Source organism: Euprymna scolopes, chromosome 43, assembly GCF_053919585.1.
Source record: "Euprymna scolopes isolate OS-2025 chromosome 43, ASM5391958v1, whole genome shotgun sequence".
Lineage (NCBI taxonomy): Eukaryota > Metazoa > Mollusca > Cephalopoda > Sepiida > Sepiolidae > Euprymna > Euprymna scolopes.
Window position 1 is genome coordinate 23,468,236 of NC_136524.1, and position 23,733 is coordinate 23,491,968.

General features: G+C 32.8%; 2 protein-coding genes across 2 annotated transcripts in view; one reads left to right on the forward strand and one right to left on the reverse strand.

Moving 5' to 3' along the window:
• The first annotated feature begins 934 nt into the window (after window positions 1–934).
• Window positions 935–2,791, forward strand: LOC145268399 (general transcription factor II-I repeat domain-containing protein 2-like). Its single transcript, XM_080123960.1, has one exon. The coding sequence runs from the start codon at window positions 935–937 to the stop codon at window positions 2,789–2,791; it is 1,857 nt and encodes a 618-aa protein (XP_079980086.1).
• A 13,290-nt stretch (window positions 2,792–16,081) lies between these two features.
• Window positions 16,082–23,733, reverse strand: part of LOC145268239 (glutaredoxin domain-containing cysteine-rich protein CG31559-like) — an 85,821-nt gene continuing 78,169 nt past the window's right edge. The window contains exon 5 of the mRNA XM_080123565.1: window positions 16,082–17,030. Within this exon, the coding sequence (XP_079979691.1) occupies window positions 16,851–17,030 (180 nt within the window). The 3' untranslated portion in view covers window positions 16,082–16,850. The remainder of the gene's footprint in view (window positions 17,031–23,733) is intronic.

Sequence of the window (23,733 nt, forward strand, 5' to 3'; positions counted from 1 at the left end):
TGTCATCAGATATATACTACATATTCCCTGAAGCGATCCTGTCCTCTTTGGAGTATATGATTGGATTAGATCTGCTGCCTACTCACTGGAATGTAACAATTGTATCTTTTACCTACAGATTATTTCATGGCATTTGCTGACTAGGATTTACAAGACAATAATTCACACACACCCTCCACTTGAAATATGGGTCCCTAGTGTTTGCTTGAGTTGGCAAGGTGTTCTCTTGAATATCTACAGCAGGGGTCGGCAACCTACGGCACGCGTGCCACAGGTGGCACGCCAAGCAATTCTAATGGCACGCCGAGCCTCCAAATCTTTTAAACTTCATACAGCCAAAAGGAAACAGTTCTCCTTGGAATTATGAGGATATCTGCGATCTCTTGCGTACTCTTGCCACCTAAGTGCATGCCCACAACAAGAAAACGCGTTTTATTTTTGTCCGTGCGAACCGTAGGCGTTAGATGCTCCATGCTCGTTCAAAGTATGTTCTGTCAGATACTATAATTTTGAAATGCGTTTTGAATTGAGTCTGGTGACTCAGTCTCACCGACCCAGATGAAATACAACGTAGCGTGAGAGAGTTGCAAATGTAAAATTTAGTCAAAAATCATAATAAAAAAATCTAATAAATATATAAAAAGTAACTTATCAGACGAAAATAAATGACCATTAAGTAAATGAATGATTCCTCTACAAAAATCAACAATAAAAATAATCAAGAATTCATAAATTTGGAAATTAAAGCAATATTTTCAGAGATAGGTTGATAAAATCCGCCCAAAATTTCAACGAATCGCCGGAAGTTTTGTTTACATCAGCAGCAGCGCTGACATTTGAAATAGAATAATTTGTTTGGTATTTTATATATATCATAATTGATGTTTACGTAATTAGGCCTATTTATATTTTCAGAATACCCCTGCTGTTAGATATGACTGAAAAGAAAAGAAAACTTGATCATCGCCCATTTCAAGACAATTGGACAATAGAATATGGATTTGTGGAACAAAAGGATCGTGCTGTTTGTGCTTTCTGTTGCGAAAGTGTTGTGTGTCGCACATCTAGTGTACAAAGGCACTTTCAAACCAAACATCAATCTAAGTTTAAAACTTCAGAAGAAAAAGGTGAAGCCATCAAAAAAGCTATTTCTGGTTTCAAAAAACAAACTGTTATTTTGAGCCAAGCTGTTGGAATGAAGAGTAAAGCTACTGAATGTAGTTACAAAATAGCCCAGTGTGTGGCTTTAAATGGTAAACCTTTTACAGATGGTGAATACATCAAAGAAGCTTTTTTGAGTGGTGCTGAAGTTTTGTTTCGTGATTTAAAAAATAAGGACATTATACTCTCTCGAATTAGAGAAATACCAGTCTCTGCAAGATCAGTTGAGAGGCGCATATCTGACTTGGCTGAAAATGTGACAACTAAGCAAACAACTGGATTAAAGCAATCCCTTGTATTTAGTGTCGCTCTTGATGAAAGCACCGATGTAAACGATGCGTCTCGCCTAGCAGTGGTTGCAAGATATCTCGAGAATAATCACATTTATGAGGAGTTGTGTTGTTTATTACCCCTTCATGATACAACCAAAGCAGAAGATATTTTGTGTGCATTTACTGGTTATTTTTCTAAACAAGACATTAACTTGAACAAATTATTCTGCGTAACAACCGATGGTGCTGCTGCAATGGTTGGCAAGAAGAAAGGATTTGTAAAACTTCTGGAAAATCATGTTGGACGCAAACTGTTAAGTTTTCATTGTATTATACATCAGGAGGGCTTATGTGCAAAGACCTCGTCTTTGGATTTGGTCTCTGTGATGAAAACTGTTGTTGAGATAATCAACTTTCTTATTTCTCGCTCTTCATTGGTTCACAGGCAATTCAAATCGCTTCTACAAGAAGTTGAGTGTGAATATGGAGATCTTCTGTTATACAACAATGTTCGCTGGCTTAGTCGAGGCAAAGTTTTAGCTAGATTTGTTTGTTGTCTTGAGGCTATTAAGATGTTTCTTGATGAAAAACAGAAACGATTCCCTCAGCTGAATGATGAAAGCTGGTTGTTGAAGTTGATGTTTATGACCGACATAAACACACATTTGAATGAGCTTAATTTGAAATTACAAGGACAGGGACAAACAGTCCTTGATCTTTTCAGCTATTGGAAAGCGTTTACAATGAAACTTGACATTTTTACCCGTGACATCAACATCAAAGCATTTAAGTACTTTCCAAATGTGAAAAATCATGCAAATCAATTCGAAGTGAACACAGATGAGCTTCAGGAGTACGTGAAAGCACTCAAAGCAGAATTCGAAAAACGAAGCCAGGACTTCTACATTCATGGATCCTTATTTTCATATCTGATTAAGCCCGACATGCTTGATTTGACAAATGCCCAACTGGAACTTTTTAGCTGGATGGACATTGATGATTTTGAAATGCAACAGATTGAATTTAGGTCTTCAGAAATATGGACATTAAAATTTGCTGAACTAAGAAAGTCTCTGGAAGATGAAAATTTTGAAAAGTCTGGTGCTATTCTGAACTGTTGGATCTCCCTCCCAAGCTCATTCATCTGTTTGAAGAAAATTGCTTTTGCTCTTCTCTCAGCTTTTGGTTCAACTTATTCTTGTGAGCAAATTTTCTCTCACATGAAAGCAGTGTTGTCTCCACGTCGAAGTCGTCTAACACCTGAACATTCAGAAAACTGTGTTAAGCTCAAAGTTACAAAGTATGTTCCCGACATTGAGGAATTGGCAAAGACCATGCAAGGACAAGGGTCCCATTAATAATAAAAACTTTTCAGAAACAGTTTTTTCACATTATTTATAAACTTTGACATTATTATATATTTTATGAAATAAATATAGAGAACAGGTATATTGACCTTGATCGTTATAAATAATAAATGTTGGCACGCTGAATAATTTGAAACCCTAAGTCGGCACACGCTAAACAAAAGGTTGCCGACCCCTGATCTACAGCATTATGCCATCAGATATATACTACATATTCTCTGAAGTGACCTTGTTCTCTTTGGAATATATGATTGGATTATATTTGATGTCTACTCGCTGGTCTGTGACAGTTGCTTCTGTTGTCTGCAGATTATTTTATGGTTCTTACCCTACCGCAATCCTTAAATATTGTCCGATGCTGCAGCTGAACAGACCAAACCTGTGAGAATATACATTCACATTAGACCCTCTGCATAATCATATCGGTGTTTGTTCAGAGATGTAACAGCAGTCTCCTTCATCATTTAATGTGTCCTGCCTCAGAATTGTGTGAATGAACATGTATTGCTGTCAAATTTTCTGGATTCTGTATTATCTAACCATCATGATGCTTCTAAGTTTTATGCATTCCCTAATTAGCTAGGTACCCTCTGTCTATTGCTAATGGTTTTATGACCATGGCTTAACAGATTACAAAAAAAAAAACAACTCTCCTTAACCCTACCATTAATTCTAAGTTTTGGTGGCTCTATTCAATTTGTTCATAGGGTTTGAGAGATTTTGCTGCCCTGACTTACGGTTAGTAATATGGTTAAAGAAGATCATATTTATATTATTTAATTGGAATTCATTATTGAGATGAGTATTATTTATTAATTTATTTATTGCGGACTATTATTCTCATCTTTCTTAGTTGTTGTTTCACGACGTTTCGGCCAACTATTCCTCTGGCCTTCGTCAAGTGGTAACTGCGACGGGATAGGAACTCCGAATCTCCTAACTGCATTCTCAGCAACATCACAGACGTAATGTTGCTAGTCTCAGTCTTTTTTATAAAGATTATTATGGCATGTGTTCTTCATAATTGTCTGATCTATTCCCTGCTTCCTTTGTTTCAGCTCGTTTGACTTGTTTGTCTAATGGTCTTCATTAATTTGTTGTTACCTCATTGTAATAAAGTTTATTTCAGTAGCTTATTTCTAAGAACAGCAGGCTTCTGAGACTCTCTTCTTGCTGTTTTCCTCCTATCTATAACCTTTCTCTTTTCAAAGCTATGATCAACAAGCATCTCCTGTCTTTTCCATAATCATCTTTCGCTCTTGTTAGCTTCTTACATCAAGTGGCTTCATGCCTTGTCTGGAGCAATTTCCATAAAAAGCAATCAAACATCAAAGATGAATTAATTTCCCTACTCACAACTTACAAAGACACACAAAGCTAATCGACAAAATTTAGCAGTCATTTTTTACTTTTTTAAGCATATTGTCTCAATATCAACAAAATGTTTCTATTTTGGAGCAAAGTTAATTTCTGTATGCAGGAAATAAATATTTGAGAATAAAATGTTAAATATCTATTTCCTGTGCATTTTACAGAGTCTATTTTTTTTACTTACATCTCCACCAGAGAAAAGTTAGATAAAGTTTGTTCTTAATGTCGGGGAAAGTATAAACACACAAAAAAAAGGAGGGGCACTCTAGATTGGGACAAAAATTTAAATTGCCTCAGTCTAGAAGGATTTCTATTTCACTGACCAAGGACACAATAGGTGAAGTACAGTATGAGAACAAATCATGCACTTCGTTCTTACAGTCGATATATTTATTAGTGATAGCACGATTGATCAGAAATATTGGAATTTTTGGGAGTGTTGGAATCGGAAAAAAATTTATCATAATTTTCGATACCCAAAACAATCCTTTTAATTTTTATTTATTTATTTATTTATTTTTGCTTAAATTTGTAAATCTATTACTTCTGCCAAGATGGAAATTATGTTTTTGGTTGAGTTTGTTTGTGTTAATCGCATGACCAATTATCACCAAACTTGGTCAAAATATTGGTCATGGAATTGATTTAGTTTTAGGATATCTTTGGTCAAAAACCAGGGCTCTACTCACGAATTTATCGTTAGTTGACCTTTGACAACTAAATATTTTCGTTTACTAGTCAAATAGAAAAGTTACTAGTCAAACCCACATGATTTTTAGAATATGATATCTTCGTTCTGTGACGAATACATAATTATAAAGATTTTTCTTTATTTTTTTTTAAAAATATGTCTAATTCTGAATATGTACTGAATTTTATGTTGAGACTTGACAATATAAACAATCGAATTTCTTCAATTGCTTTTTAAACAACATTTGTTAAAAAAGTGTATTAAAATTTTATTGTTTAAATAAATTGACTTTACCCGTTTTATTTAAAAAAAAAAAAAAGGTTGAAGAAAAAATGTCAGTGAAAAAAAAAAAACATAATCGCCAAAACATAAGTTTATTATTTCTAGTTACCATCTTGAAAAACCACTCACAAATGCGACTGACTTGCAATAATGAAGTCACGGAGAATGTCAATGTCACATTTTTGGCAAAAGTTTTGTTTCTATTCATTGTAAAACTCGCTACTGGGCCCATATTATAACCAATGAAGTCCTGCTTTTCCTTTGACCTTAAACAGTTCAATCGTGGTTAAAATTTTTATCAGAATTTCAACTTCCAATTTTTGCAGATTTGATGAATGACTCTGATACTTTTGGTAACAGTAACAACCGTTCACGATTTCAGTCTGATCAGATAAATAGTTTCTGAGTTATCAACGTTTTTATGGCATAACTTTAGAAATACTTCATAGAATATGTATAAGTAAGACGCAAATAAAACTGGAAAGTAGCTTTTTCTTCACCCTTTGTCACAAAAATCACTCGTTGGAAATGAGGACTGAGGCACAAAAAAGGAGAAGCAAGAGTTACTGGAGCTGTTGATAACACATCCACAGTGCATTATCTACTTCCCATTAAAAACCAAAAAAAAGGGTAAGAGGGACTGATTAATATCTACTTGATATAAGTCCATTGCTCCATTTCCAATTTAGGACGATAATTGAAAATAATCTCCCCGCCCATACTAATGTGTGGATTTGTAATGTGAAACACAAGGGATTACATATCAGATATGAATAATAATAATAATAATAATAATAATAATAATAATAATAATAATAATGATAACATTTTCACCTTAGAAGTTGGCATTTCTTCTTTGTTCATTCACATCATTTAACTCGTAAGCCGTACTATATCAACAAATTCTTAGCATTATATATGTAAAATCAAGGGCAGCAGAAGGGGGGGGGGCTAGACCAGCATGCATGTGTGTATGTGTTTTTTATGTTAATTTTAGTTATTTTTATATATTTATTTATTTACTTATTTTTATATTTATGCAGATTTCATATTTATTATTATAAAATCAAAATATAGCTCTCCACTCTATTCCAGTACCATCTGTATTATATCCCGATGTACAGGAAAATTTTTTTTCATAACTTTGTAAAGAGTATAAATGTATATTTGCTTTATATATGTACTTCAAGCCGACTTACAACTGCCAAGTGTTAAATTTTTCAAGTTTGACCCCTTAAAAGCTATTTTTACTAGTTAGTCCACAAGTATATGACAAGTTTCAAGTCTGTAGATTAAAAATTGACAGGAGTTTGGCAGAGACCGTTCCACAGACAGAATCACTTTTGTTTTGTTTTTTTAATTTTCTTAGTAATGTTCTTGATGCAGCGAGCAAGCTGTCTGGAAAACAATGTTGTATTCAACCAAATCTGCATAAATAATGACTTGCTGTGCAAGTGTGTGATTATTATGTGTGTGTGTGTATATATATATATATATATATATATATATTGGTTTTATATATATATATATATATATATATATATATATATATATATATATATATATATATATAAATATAAAACCATTATGCAAACATTTCACAATCAATAATGTGACTTACCAAACTAGTCACAACATTTTAAAATGTCTAGCATAGCAATTATCATTATCGAACTCAAAATATCAATATTACAGATGTTCATTCTAAAGTTGTAAATTATTAGCCGTTAAAAAAAAAAAAAAAAAAAAAACAACAGTAAAGACATAGTTTTAAACGCACAAAGACTAACGCAGTCATTTGATGGTTTGTTAAATCAAATGTAAAGTGGTGGAGGGGGAGAGAGAAAAATGGAACTAGAAACACACAGAATTTACAACAGTTTGACCAAAATACTAAATGGACTATTCGGAAAATTTTAGTCTTATCAAACCAAAAAACAGTTTTATTTAATAACGTTTGTCTATACATACATACATACATGATGATTGCACCGTCTTGTCAGACGAGAGCCACTCCCTCAGTTACTGAAAGTCCATGTGCCGGAAGATGACTTTTTAGCCCTGCCAGTGACTTGCACACCCTCAAGCAGACATGACACTGAAAACTTTCACTGGTTTGGATGAAACTAACAGCAGCGGAACCTGTATCATCGTGGATTTTCATGTGATTAACAAAACCTACCTTAGACAACAGAGCCCAATCACACACCTTACAGATCCAGAGATCTCCATGGTTGGGCGGCAAGGTTCGGCATTTCCTACATGCTCTCTTAACCTTCGCTCAGTCTATTTTGGCTGCTTCAAAGTGTTCTGCACCCCTATATATCAGTGTCCTTCACTACTTACGATCAAACGCTAGGGACTCCCAACTGTCAACAGGAATATGAAAGCTCACCAGACTCTCCTTGATGCTATTACGAACCTGTTTTTTGGGCTTGTGCTGGGGTCTTTTTCCAAGAAAGAGCTCACCATAGAACAATTGTTTTGAGAGTCGATAGTCTTCAAGTCGGATGAGATGACCCACCCAACACATCTGGTTCTGAATAACAATGGTAGCAATACTGGTTGTTTTGGCCTTTTTTAAGGCATATGTATCAGGGACAAAGCTATACCATTTTAAACCAAGAATATGTCTAAGGCAGTGCTGATGGAACCTCTCGAGCAATTCTATATGTGACCAGTACAAGATCGAAGTTTCAGATGCATAGAGTACAGATGGTACTACACATGCTTGATATACTGAAATTTTAGTTGTCAGAGTTAGATCGCCATCAGACCAGACTCTATCTTGTAACCTTCCAAAAGCATCAGATGCCTTGCCTTATTTCCGCATCAAAAGTGCCATCATTTGATAAGGTGCTCCCAAGGTAGACAAAATTTTTTACAACTTCAAGGCGCTTTCCACAGACGAAGATATCAGGTTCCACATACAGATCATTGGGAGCGGGAGTGTACATGACTTTAGTTTTCTTAATACTAACTATCAGTCCGAAGCAGGTACAAGCATTTGTAAAGAGATCCATCACTAGTTGCATATCTACTGGGGAGTGTGTTACCAGGTCAGCATCATCAGCATACAACAGTTCCCTAACAAGTCCATCACTAACAAGTGTTTTGGCTTGGAATCTTCTGAGGTTGAACACCTTTCCAGTCGTTCGGAATCTAATATAAACACCCATATCACAATCGTGGACACCATACCAGAGCACAGCAGTCAGATAGACCAAAAACAATGTTGGTGCAGCTATATCACCTTGCTTTGCACCATTATTAATGGGGAATTCTTCCGAAAGCCGACCATTGAAGTTGACGCGACCTTTCATACTACGATGAAGTTGCTTGAACTTGTCTGTAAAAGCAGGTGTACAGCCAAATTTTTGCAGCATTTTCCAGAGAGCCTCACGGTTGACTGTGTCAAACGCCTTGGTTAAGTCCACAAACACCTGACAAAGAGGCATTCGCTGCTCAATACATTTTTCCTAAAGCTGTCTAGCAGAAAACACCATATCCACAGTTCCACGTTCACCTCTAAAACCAGACTGGGTTTCCGGAAGGATATCAGGACATACATACTTTTCAATCGGTTTAGCAAGAGCCGTGCAAATACCTTTCCAACCGCACTCAGCAGCAAGATACCTCGATAATTTCCACAATCAGACTGTGTACCCTTTCCTTTGTACAACATAACCAAAATGGCATCTACCCAATCTTGGGCAACCGGGTCACCCTGCCATACTGACAGTATCAAAGAGCGGACCACACAATGTACATTGACACCACTATGTATCAGCAGCTCAACAGGGATGCCATCTAGCCCAGGGGCTTTGTTCGAGTTTATTTATTTAATGCAGTCAACTTTTTCCACAAGAGTCGGTTCAACATCAAGTTCCAGACAAAAGAACATTGAAGGATACTTTCTATTGCAGCAACATCAACATTGGATGGGTTATGAAAAAGATCATGAAAGTGTTCATGCCATCGATGCATAATTTCATCTGAGGTTTTCAGCAAGGTTTTCCCATCCTTCGCCAGGAGTGGTGTAGTTTAAGAGGATTTCGGACCATAAGCCTGATGAAGCAAAGTGTAGAATGTCTTGACATCTCTATGATCGTAGGAAGTCTGTATCTCCCTGGAGAGGTCAGACCACCATTTGTTTTTTTATTTGGCGCACACAACACTGAACCTCACTCCGAACAGAAGAAAAGTGAGCAGCGAGCGCTGACTCGTTCAGAGGTGAAGAGTTGAGAAGTTTCAAATAAGCTTTCTGCTTTCTATCAATTTGAGGCTTAATTTGATCGAAATTATCAGCAAACCAATCTCGATGTCTGGGAACCTTCAATCCAAGAGCTTCAACACCTTTTTGGTATATTGTATCTCTTACTGTCTCCCAATCACAATCTGAGAAATCCACCTGGTTGAAAGCAGATTTCAAGGAACTTTGTATGACTGGATCCTTCAATTTGGAAACATCAATACGTTTAGGCACTTTGACACCATTGAAATGGCTTTTTTTGCGAACTGTAATTTTCAGTTTAGCTCTGACCATTAAATGATCAGTACCACAGTCAGCACCACGAATTATTCTAACTTTGCAAAAATTTCCAAGATCACTACGTCTACACAGTATGTAATCGAGCAAATGGCCATGTTTAGATTGGGGATGGAACCAGATCTCCTTGTTTTTCTGGTAGGAAAAAGTGTTGGTGGTAACAAAATTTAGTTCACTGCAGAGATGGAGAAGCAGCATACCATTTGAATTGACTCTACCAATGCCATATGGATCCAATAGAGACCAAGTCTCATTGTCTGATCCAATCCGTGCATTGAAGTCGCCAAGAACCACCAAACTCTCAGCACTTGGCAAACCGGTGATAACAGATCTAAGCATATGATAAAAGGAAGTGATATCATCTTCAGACGAAGTAAGAGTCGGCGCATAGACAAAAAGAACATACGTGTAATGACCAGCAGCAAGGGGTATTCGTAATGTCATTGCATGGTCATTTATGCCTACTGGCTGTTCGATCTTGTCAATTAAGGAGTTCTTAACTGCAAAACCAACACCAACCTCACACCTCTCCTTTTTAGCTCTACCAGACCAGAAGATCGTGTAGCCCAACTCACGCTCAACCAGTTAATCCTCACCTGCGAAATGTGTCTCAGAGAGTGCAGCAATGTCTATATTGTATCTTTGCAATTCCTTAGTCAAAATTGCCGTCTTCCGTTCTAGTCTTTTACCATTGTCAATAAGTGTTCTCACATTCCAGCAACAGAGCTGGAGTGGGTGTCATTTAGCATATATCTTCTGTCCCTGTTAATATGGACAGCCATCGCCAATAGGACTTTGTTTTTTTTTTTTTACAAATGTATGAGGAAGTATCTGTACAAAGATGTTATTACAGAGATTTAGCTTTGTACGACAGCTAGTCTCTCTCTCGGTTTAAAATGTTGATATCCAGCAACAAGCAAGAGCAAGATAGCCAGCAACAAATCAAACTGCAGACCAGCTTAAAGCGGGTACTGGTCTTCCGCTCTTTGGTTTTTTAAATCAGAGATTTGCTTCTCCTAGAAAGGGTGACTTGACCATGGCTTTCTGGAGCCCTCTTCACCCCAAATAAAACAAATCTGACACATGCAACACATAAAACAAAGCAGTCATGAATCTCGGTGTTTTTTTTTTTTTTTTTTTTTTTTTTTTTAATTGAGAGAAGCGTTTAAAAACGGTGGAATTCCTCAATGATCATGACGACAGTGATGATGTTTACAATTAAAATGAATCCAAACAATGAATAAAAATAAAAACAAATCCAACACATGCAACACGTAAAACAAAGCAGTCATGAATCTCAGTGTTATTTTTTTTTTTAAATACATACATACATACACACATACATCCACACATATGTACACACATACATACACACATACGTACATACATACATGCATTACATTAAATTGCATTACATATAGCATAATCGCGTTGACACATCAGTTCTCGTCAGGTCACCGAAGTTAAGAAACGTTGAGCCTGATTAGTACCAGATGGGTGACCATTTGGGAATTCTTAACGCTATATGTTCTCTCTGCTTATCTCAGCATTTGTTTCCAGTTGTCCTGTACATACACTTCACTTACCAATGGTATTTACAATGTCGACTCAGAAGAGGTGTGGTTGGAGATTGTGCGCCTCCTGCCACAAAAATTTCATGCGCAGACACCCCTACGTGGGTATCCATAGTCTGTCAAAGACTTTAGGAGCCCCCTATATATATATATATATATATATATATATATATATATATATATATATATATATATATATACATATATATATATATATGTATGCATATATATATATATGTATGTATATATATATGTATGTATATATATACATATATATATATGTATGTATATATATATACATATATATATATATGTATGTATATATATATATATATGTACGTATATATATATATATGTATGCATGTATATATATATGTATGTATATATATATATGTATGTATATATATATATGTATGTATATATATATATGTATATATATATGTATATATATATATATGTATATATATATGTATATATATATATATATATATATATATATAATTTAGTCTTTTTTTATTAATCCTATTCACTTGTCTCCTCATGGGAGAAAGACAGGCAAAAGGTTATTCATTTTTAACATAGGGAATACCTAGCTCCTCTACTCTGGATTTGGAAAAATAAATTAAAACTGCTTCACTCGAGGAGAACTTCCCCTTTGACTGGAAGACAGAACAGATACTGAACTTGATCCTCGCCTGAAGAAATTCCACAGGGGACTCATTCACATGTAATATATTGATGTTGGCATTCTGTAGATGTTCAGCATAAATGGAGATGCTCAGACATTATTGTAGCTCTTTTGTTAAAACTGCAAAAGTATTTATCTAAGCTAGAAAAGGCGCCCGGTGTAGCCTGGTCATAAAGTATGCTTAAATATGATATTTCAATTCAACAGTAGAGGAGACATAAAAATAATCTTAGACCAAATAATAACTGCTTTGTGAAAACTCTATGATCATTCTTCTATTTTGTTCTGCTAATCCATCGAGCATTCTTATCCAAAGCGTTACAACATCGGTTTGCATGTTCTACAAGCATTTTAATGGTGAATGCTCTATTCTATTTAAAAATTTCTAATGACCTTTTCCGTTTCATTACATCAAAAAATATATTTTCTAATATTTGTACTGATGTTTTGTTTTCTTAATTTCATTCACTCAGAGGAAGTCTTTACCAAACGCTAATGAACACAACTTGGTTTGTTCCTTTTTTATTTGTGTGTGTGTGTGTGTGTGTGTGTGTGTGTGTGTGTGTGTGTGTATCTATATATATATATATATATATATATATAGATATATTATAAACTATAATAATATATATGAGCTTCATTATATATATATATATATATATATATATATATATATATATATATATATATAGAGAGAGAGAGAGAGAGAGAGAGAGAGAGAAGTCGCTAGAGAAGCAGGAAATTTGAGGTAAATTCTATTGTTTAAATTTTATTGCATCTCTTATTTACGTTTCCGATTTCGATACATTATGAACAGAGACAGCAGAAAACTTTCAAACTTTCAAATGATCCTTTTCAAGAGTGAAAATCCGACTTGGAGACTAATAAACTCTCTAGTTGAGTTACTGAAAGGTATGTCAATGTGTTCACAGAAGAAAAGCCAATCATGTTCCATCTATGCAAATGCATTTATTGCATTTATAAATAGTTCAATAATCTTCCACATCCAAATGTGTTCATAAAAAGTCAATCATGATCCAGATGTGCAAAAGCCAATCACATTCAAGTTATGCAAGTATGTTCATCAAAAGAGGCTCATCACGTTCCAGTTGCATAAAAAGCCAATCATATTTGCAAATGTGTTCAAATGCGTGGCACCAGCTGAGGAATACGTTCTAGCTGTGCAAATATGTTCATAAAAAACGCCAATTAAGTTCTACCTGTGTAAACGTGTTCATAAAAAGGCCAATTATGTTCTACCTGTGCAAATGTGTTCATAAAAATGCCAATTATGTTCTACCTGTGCAAATGTGTTCATAAAAGGGCAGTTATATTCTACCTGTGAAAATGTGTTCATAAAAATGCCAATTATGTTCTACCTGTGAAAATGTGTTAATAAAAAGGCCAATCACATTTCAACTGTGCAAATGTGTTCATAAAAAGACAAAGCATGTTATCAGGAATATATGGGGGACATAGTTGACGGTACACTGCCTGTAAGAAAGTAATTTATTGGCTATTGAAAATAACATAATTATTGTAAAAGAATTTAAAAAAAAATTAAATTATTATTAAAGAATTTAATTTTGTTTTAATTATTAATTACTTAACAATAATTATTATAGAAAATATAATTATTGTAAAAGTGGCGCTTCTCGGTGAAAGAACTTGCACAATTTTACTTCAATTCAAAAAAGTTTCTGAAAAAATATCCAATGTTGCTTTAATTCAGGAAAATGTTTTATTTAAATTATGTGAGATATTCTCTCACCTCGGTTTTGCCCTTGGCAGAATAAAAGAAAACAATCAGAAATCACAACAGGCTCACCTTTTAAACTTCAACGTAAATTTTATTAAAGTAAAAAGATCCAAATTGCAAAAGATGTGCCATCTTTAGCTATCTGTCGAGCAGGGCTGGTAACACCCGAAAAGGGTAGTAGTTCATGGTTTATCTTTGCGTAATGCAGGCTATAATACTCCATGCTGTTCAGAGAATAGCTGCAATAGATTGATGAGTTAAGTGATAGTCCGGTAGTCCACATGGTGTTTACTGTACATAACTGTCCGAATCGCGGGCAAATGGCAGGTTAAAATGTAAGACCTTAATTTCATCATTACTTATAATGTCTCTCAGAGACGAAAGTCAATCAATTCACTGAGCACAACAGTGTGCAATGACTATAATATTTCGCTCAACATAAGGGCATTGTTAGAAACTTGCTCAATATATGTTACCATGACATAGGCTGACATATATCCGGTGGGGTTTTAACAGTATTTTGTATATTTTTTATTTATAACTCATTTTCCCAAACTTACCATGTTCAACAGAGAATCGGGCGCTATTTGAAATTTTCCAATACATCGGTAAACACTGTATGTTTTTCGAGCTGAATAAAATGTTACCTTAAATAAAAACGCAAAAAAAATATCCAGTTAGGTAGAAAAATAACTTATATTGCCTTTGATAACATTTATTTGTTATGTATTTGTTTTTGGAAAACTTTTTCGAATCTATGTGTATAGTAATACTAACCAAAAAATTCTGTATTCAAGAAAAATCATTTAATAAAAAATATTGTTTTCTAATATTGTTGCAATTTAATTTTATTACCGCCAGTTTCAATAGTTCTTTTACAACAATTACGTCATTTTCAATAGCCAATCAAATGACATTCTTACAGGCGGTGTACCGTCAACTATGTCCCTCGTATATTCCTGATATTGTGGTTTATCTACACTGCAAAAGGGCCGAAATATTTGTTTATCAAATTATAATTTTTTTTTATTTTTAAAAATAAAAGTTTTTTATTGGAATTTATATAATTAATATGTGTTTACGAAAGTAAAAAAAAAAAAAAAAAAATCAAATTATTGAAATGAAAACAACAAATAATTTTTAGGCGTGGAAGAAAAAGCGAAGGAACTGATTTTCCTTGTCACCGCTTCGGGTAAGGCTACACCGGAAATTAGGATGTACATGAGCTAACTATAACCAAACGCTCTTTCATGAATAAATTTTTGGGTTTGTATTACTGTACACATAGATTCGAAAAAGTTGTCAAAAAACAAATATATAACAAATAAATGTTATCAAAGGCAAGATAAGTTACTTTTACCTAACTGGATATATTTTTTGTGTTTTTATTCAATGTAACATGTTTATTCAGCTCGAAAAACATGCAGTATTTACCGATGTATTGGAAAATTCAAAATGGCGGCCGACTGTCTTTTTAACACGGTAAGTTTGGGAAAAGATGTTATAAATAATAAACTAGACAAAATACTATTAAAAAACAACCGAATATATGTCAACTTATGTCACAGTAACATATATTGAGCGAATTTCTAACAGTATTTTGTCTAGTTTATTATTTATAATACCTTTTCCCAAACTTACCCTCTCCGAGAGAGAGTCGGCCGCCATTTTGAATTTTCCAATACATCGGTAAACACTGCATGTTTTTCGAGCTAAATAAACATGTTACACTGAATAAAAACACAAAAAATATATCCAGTTAGGTAGAAAAGTAACTTATCTTGCCTTTGATAGCATTTATTTGTCATATATTTGTTTTTCGAATCTATGTGTACAGTAATACAAACCCAATGGTTTCTATGTATTCCTCGTATATGTAAGATGATTATATAAAAAAAATTACAAAAATCGATAAGATAGAAAATTATTTATTAAAGAAAATAGAAAAGAAAAAAAATAGAATTTGATAAAAATGATCGTAAGACACAGAAGAGTTCAAAAGGGAGGTAATTTTCCGTTTCGATTTAAACAAGATGGTCGCAATTTTTCACCTGCTAACACGATTAAAGTTTGTTTTTTTTTTAAATAATTTAGTTATATTCAGGTTATTTCGACTGCATAATTTAGAAACTACCATTGTAAAAAATTAATAGAAACCATTTTTTTTTTTTTTAATCTGAACACTTCATTTATCGACTACAAAATTTCGTCCTAATAGTATAGAAGTGTCATTTTTTTTTTTTTTTAACAACGAAAGTCTAAGAAAAAAAATGATTTTAATCGTTTAATAAAAAACATTGTTCGGTTTTCTAAATTTTTCATATTATACGTATAATAGTTATCTGAAATTTGAAAAATTAAAATTCGTTTTAACATTAAATAAAATTATCCTTTATTTCTCATAAAAATTCAAATAATAAGCAATTGTTTTTTGTTTTGTTTTTTCATATACAGATGTTAGATACAATAGAATAAAATGAAAGCTATTTTTCAAATAAGAGCAGTATTTGGTAAATGTGTAGTTTAGTGGCGTAAATTATTTGACAGACAAAGTTATACAAACTTTATTTTTATATAAAATACATTATTAGACCCAAAGGCTGAAATGAAATCAGAAAAAAATTCATTTTTATTATTTTTTTTTTTTAATCATTTTTATGATTAAATGTACGACAATTAAAGCCACCATATTGCTTTAAAATTTAGCCTTTCTAAAGCTTGACAGATTGGCCTTTTTTAAGGCCAAATTTAACCTTTTTTACGCTCTGAACTGTTTTGGCTATCATTTTTGTAATGAAAGAGCGTAAAAAAAAAGGCTGAATTTGGCCTTAAAAAAGCCTATATATCAAACCTTAGAAAGGCCAAATTAAAAAAAAAACAATATGGCGGCCTCGATTGTCGTACATTTAGTCTAATAAAAAATGTTAAAAATATAATAAAAATGAATTTTTTTCGGGTTTTATTTCAGCCTTAGGGTCTAATAATGTGTTTTATATAAAAATAAATAATTTTTATAATTTTTTGTTTGTCAAATAATTTATGCCGCTAAACTGCACATGCCCAGAATTTTATTTCATAATATCCGAATGAACGAAAGTTATAAAAGAGGTATGGTGAGATGCATTTATCATTCCTGTTAACTGTCGCAGTTGTCACATTTTAAAAGTCCATTGTCATCGCAGAAAATACACCGAAGCTCAGCAAATTCTTCTGTAAAATGATTCCGATGTATAGAGCGCTTACTCCCATGGCATACACTACATGGTACATATTGGTAACCACCACATTTTTTGCACGATTTATTGATATGTATTTTCTGAAAAGAGAAATAAAAAGTTAAAAAAAATAAAACATTAAACTAATTTTAATTGGTTAATTTTGAGGCATATTTTATACCAAAGCTTTAAGTTTAATATGAAAATTACAACTTAACATTCACAGATAACATGAATTGGAACAAATAAATGGATGACATTGCCAAGGTTGCTGCAAAGAAGGTAGGCTCTCTATTATATTAGAAAATTATTCACATCAGAGAGTATGCAAGCCCCCTACAAAGCCACCATTCACCAATGCATGGGGTATTGTTGTCATATGTGGGTTGGTGCACCTACCACTAGTTTCTCTTTCTTAGACAAAAAGAAGTCTCCAATCTAATAGGCCCTGCACTATTGGCCCAGTTTCAACCTCTGTTCCATCGTTGCAATGTTGCATCTTTGTGCTGTTTTACAAGTACTTTAATGGAACATGCTCAGATGAACTTATAGCATTTGTGTTGACGTACATACTCCCGACAAATTGCAAAATCCCATCCCTTCACTGCTGGGATCCATAGATGCTGAGAAGCCTTAATAGCTTCTTCCCTCAGACTGCTAGACTTTGGAATTCCCTCCCCCTTTGCTGCTTCCCTAACTGTTTTGATCTGCAGAAGTTTAAATGTAATGTGAACAAATATCTCGCTACTCAACACCCCACACAGTCCCCTGTTAGACATGATCCTAACACCCGAAGAAGTCCCTTACGTTTCAAGTGGCAATATGTTTTGTTTGAAGTGAAAAAGAGAGGGGGGGGGGGAGAAAAAGGATTTGTGTATGTGTCATATGCGTTTCATTAATATTCGTTCATTTAACAATGAATGGTTTTTAGTCAGTTACGAGTGAATACATATGCCAATACATGCGCATATAAGCATATATACACACACATACTTATATATATATATCCACATACATACACACAACCACATACGTACATACCTATATATACACAATGTACATGCAAACATACGTTCATATATATGCACACAAACACACACACACCCATATACACATATACATACATATATATATATATATATATATATACATATACATATATATATATACATACACACATATACATACATGCATACATATATGTAGAGATACAGATCTCCAGTAAGATATTGTTGTACATATACATACATACATACATACATACATACATACACACACATGTACTTACATACACGCATATACATATATATATATATATATATATATATATAAACATGCATATCCATAAATATACACACACACATACAGACATATACATATATACACAGACATGTGTATATTTATACTGTGTATATATATACACAGACATGTGTATATATATACACAGACATGTGTATATTTATACTGAGTAAATAAAGTAAAGTTAGGATAAATAAATGGGTGTGGTTAATAATGGGAGGTTAGGTAGACGCATGATAAAATATGTTCCAATACATGTTGCTGGTTTAATATTTAGGGGTCTGTATGGATTTGCCTTGCTCATTAGGTAGGGGTTAAGTTATATTAGCTTGTAAAAAAAGAAAAAAAATTTTTTTTAGAGATCTAAATAAAAATAAAGATAAAGAAAAAATAGAAATAGAATAAATTAAAAAGTAAAAATGATAGAGATAATAGGAGGAAGAGGAGGAAGAATGATGATTGTAAATTAAATGCGATGTGTTTAGGGATCGATTTTTATTTCCTTAGGTAGTTTTTGTGTATATATTGGTTAAATTTATATGTATCGGAGATATAAATGTAAGTAGTAAGAGTTATTAGTAAGACTAGGATATTCAGAATTTGGTTGTGTTATATTTATAGTTATATGGTTAGTAGGATGTTTAGGAGTTTAAATGTGGTTTGACCGATATAGGAGGCCTGAAGGTTTAAAGGTTAAAGATTATGAAGGTGGTGGTTAAGTTCTAATAAGTTAAGGGTTCTTGTAGTTCCGTTAAGTTCATATATATTTAGAAGGATATTAGGCTATATTTCTAACAAGTAGAAAAGAGGAATGTGGGTTCTAAACGATTATGGTTTATGGAGTCTGGTTAATATTCAGGTGGGATAATGGTTCTAGGTAGGTATAATTATAGAATTTGGGGAAGAGTCTAGGGTAATTCTATGGGGGTTAAACACTTTAATTATTTTAATTACTGTTCTAAGTTGGGGTATTTGGTTTTTAAGACCTTATAAATCAATTTATGTTCACAGTTATACTGGGACATCTACGTATTAAGATATACACTCATGCACATAAGGCCTTGTGCGGATATATTTTCAATATATGCCCATATGTGTTCATATGTGCAGGTGCAGACCAATATATTTGCAAGTACGATAGTTTCCTACACCAAATTGTGTGATTTGTGTGTGAGATATGTTGGGGTTGCGTGGATAAATTTAACTAGAAAGGGTAATAGACCTAGATTACTAGGTAATTTTGTATGGTAGATGAGATTATGTGTTGTTTTAATGGGTAATATTAGAGATATAGGTTATTTTGTTGGATTTAGGGGGGATTTTGGGGCGAGAGGTAAGGCAATATAGAGTATGGGGAAGATGGGGTAAGGGGATTTGATGGATGTATGCGGTAGATGGTTGTACTCTGTGTATGATTCAGCAGATCTAAAACGATGTTGTCTGAGGGATGTTTCAATGTGTAACTAAGCAGATAAAACGGTAATAAAAAAATAAAACACATATTTGCTCGGCAATAGTATTGAGCACTCTTTTCAGGTTTTCACTAATTACCATTTTTGCTATATATATATATATATATATATATATATATATATATATATATATATATATATATATATATAGCAAAAATGGTAACATATATATATTATATATATATATATATATATATATATATATATATATATATATATATACAGGGTGGTCTAAAAGTAGGTTTACAGTTATTAAACTATCGTTTAGCAGTAAAGTATGAAAAATTATGAAATATGAAGTGCTGACGCCTCTGTGTAGCTTAATTACCATATATTCTTTATTCTTTATGGCTATTAGGCTACACAGAGGCGTCAGCATTTCATATTTCATATTTTTCATACTTTACTACTAAACTATAGTTTGATAACTGTAAACCTACTTTTGGACCACCCTATATATATATATATATATATATATATATATATATATATATTATGCTAAGAAAATAATAGCCTTTTTATCTTTATATAAAGCCGTCTTAGCTTTTCATTTATTTATTTTTTAATTTTTTAGTTTTTAATATTTCTCTGCACAGATATGTGCGTATGTATGTGCATTGGTCCTGCCATGTCTTGGGAAATGTATACAAATACGTATGTGTAAGCATTATTACAAACCCTTCCTTATAACTTACTATTCCCTTATCCCTTAACTAGTTTGCTTTGTTGACACATTAATTTAAATTTACCATATTGTATCAACCCCTCCCCCTTTCTTACTGAAATGTAATGTAACTATACCTGATCCCTTACGTATCCCTTACGCCTCTCGGTTCTACTTTTTTCCTTTTTTATTTTCCTTTCCTTTTCTTCTTTCTTTCTCCTATCTCCTTTTTCTTCTTATTATGAAGTTTTGCCATTCCCTTTCACCACACCGCCATTTATTTTTAAGTCTAAAATGTCACTTAGTATCACCCCTCCCACTCCTAGTTAGTGTTTTAATATTTTTTATAAATAAAAAAAAGTATATTTCATTTCTTCATTTAAGAACAAGATGCTTTGAAGAACAGATATAAACTTTATTTCTCTTGCCTGATAAGGAACAATTGATTTTTTAATACACCAATTTGCTCCAGAACTTTAGCATGTTTAGTGTAGCAAGTATGTAATACTTTTCTATATAAATAAAAATAATATATATGCGTGTGTGTGTGTGTGTGTGTGTGTGTGTGTTAAAAGTCCACGTATGCTTCTAGGATAGTGATTTAAAGGTTATGAGGGTTTTTTGAAGCATGAAAAACGATGTTACTTTTTGTATTTAATATTTTTATTGTTATTTTTTTTATATTTCAAACGGACCTCCGCTCTTGGTCACAAAAAAGTATCGTTTTTCATGCTTCAAAAAACCCTCATAACCTTTAAATCAATAGCCTGAAGAGTCCGAGAGTGGATGAAACGCGGAATATTCAGTGTAGCTTAATCGCCATATATATTTTATGACTTACTATATATATATATATATATATATATAAAATATATTTTAATCCCCAAAACAGTGTTTCATGATAAACAACAGATGTTCCCTTAAAATAACATTAGGACTATTGAGAGATAAAGTTGATGCAACGATTGCAGGTAATTAAATGACTTAATGACTAAATAGTTTTCCAATGATTCATAAAAAATATAAAAATTAAATATGTTTTTTTTACATAATTTTAAAAGTTTAAAAAATTCCAAGACTATATATATATATATATATATATATATATATATATATATATATATATATATATATATATATATATATATATATATCTTATCTGTGCCTAAACCTAAGCGTAGATTCCATGAACAAAGCTTCTTTCTGAGAACTACACGCCTGTGGAATTGTCTTCCGTTTTCCTGCTTTCCGGCTGACTACAATATGGTTGTCTTCAAGTCTAACGTAAATAAGTTCTTGATGAGCCGTTCCATATAAGTTATCAAATTTACCAAATTTTCATTACTAATGATTACTATATTGTCCAATTTCTACTGTACACTCTGTAACCCTTATTCTTGAGTGGCCTCTTGGCCTTGATAATGTGGTGAAGCCTATGTAAAAAAAATAAATAAATATATATTGGATCATGTGACCTTCCGTTTTGAACTTAAAGTTTTTTCATTTTCTCTTTTCTTTGTCTTTTTCAATATGAATGCTTAAAGGAAAAAACAGATGTTTCACCTAAAGAGATCTTAGTTATTAATAACTACAAATCGAAACATTGTCATGCGAGTGTAGCAAAGCTTATACATGCTTGTATGAATATTTATATATGTGTTTTGTGTGTATGTAGTCACAGCCCCCCTCTCTCTCTCTCTTTCTCTCTCCCTCTCTCTAGTTATCTATTTATCTATCTCTTCGTCCCTTCACGCTTATCTTCACATTTCGTCTGACCGACTTTAATTATTTTGCTCTTTATCTCATAGCAATGGTCTTGACTAAACAAGTCTCAAGATATAAATATGCATCCAGCAACAACAACAACAACAACAACAACATAAATGACATTTCTGCCCCACCTCCTCCGATAATATGGTTGCTCAAATCCGTCTGATTCACTTTCCATCTGCTCATTATGTCAAAGTTCAAAGATACCCAAATTAGGTAAAAGGATATTTTTGGTCGAAATCATTTCGACCAACTATTTTTACTTGTACTACTTGCGCGCATATCGTCATTCCTTCCATCAGTAAAATATTTAATAATAATAATATCTATGAATGTGATGTCTCTGTCTGTTTGTTTGTCTGTCTGGGGATGCAATTGAAAATGAGGCCTCATACCAAGTACCAAGATCAAGCATAACTTTTTCTGAAATAAAATTTAAAATAGAATCTTATATTTGGCATACAGTTTTAAGTGTGATGCCTGTCTGTCTGTTTGTCTGTCTGTCTGTCTGTCTGTCTGTGATTTACCAATATCGAAGGGGACTTTTCCTGGATAATGTATTACAAATGAATCCAATGGAGGTATTTATATTTATCTCTGAAATTATTGGGGCTACGAGGGACCAAATCAGTCACCAGAAGGCTCTGAGCAAACCGGATAAAATTAAAATTTGCTTATTTTTTAATAATTTTTTTGAACGGAAATCACTCTAAGCAAGGCATGAAGCCACTTGCTTTAATGAGCTAACAAAAACGAAAGATGATTGATGCAAAGACAAGAGATAACAAGAATAGAAATAAAATTTTAGTTTCAAGTGAAACAGTTTTGGTGCTTCTTGATAGAGGCGACAAATCGATTTAAAAAAAAAATGTTGTTTTAAGCAAAAACAATTTTACTTACTTAATTGTCATGTTGAAAATAGTAATATATCCAAAAATTAAAAAAAAAAATAATTGTGTAGAAAGTTATTTATAGCTAAAAGTAGTTTTGATAAAAAATTGAATAAAATCGTATTTTTCTTAGATATTATAAAGTAGACGGTGAAGGGACATAACTCTGAAACACAAATTTCTGATTACTTGTTCATGGCGACCAATGTTTTCTACTTGATGAATTTTCATAATGTTTTTAATATATTACTGTTTTTGACACGACAATTTAGTACATATATACATATTTTTTTTTGATTAAAACGACACATTTAAAAAATGGATTTGTCGACTCTATCTTAACAAGCACACAATTTTTTTATACTCTTCAAGTAAAAGTATGAGTTATTTCCATTCTATATTTTGATTTTTTTTTCCGATCTTAGTTAAAAGATGTTTCCATATAAACAACCATCTGGACAGAAGTACATAACTTTTTAAAATAAATTATAGCAAAGTATTTTATAGTGCCAACAACATGGTGCAAACAATAACAAACGAAAATTGGCTAGTGACAGTCATTAGGTGGGTTTCTACCAATATTTAAAATTATTTTTGGATTTTTGAATGATTATCGAAACTTGTCAGATGACCATCTAATGTCAGCAATTTTTTTCTTGTTCTAACTTAAGACTCAGCTCTACTTGTGTTTCAAAATAAATAAACACTT

Bases quoted from the DNA above. Each gene is read 5' to 3' on its own strand.
- LOC145268399 (XM_080123960.1), top strand. From the start codon at position 935: ATGACTGAAAAGAAAAGAAAACTTGATCATCGCCCATTTCAAGACAAT.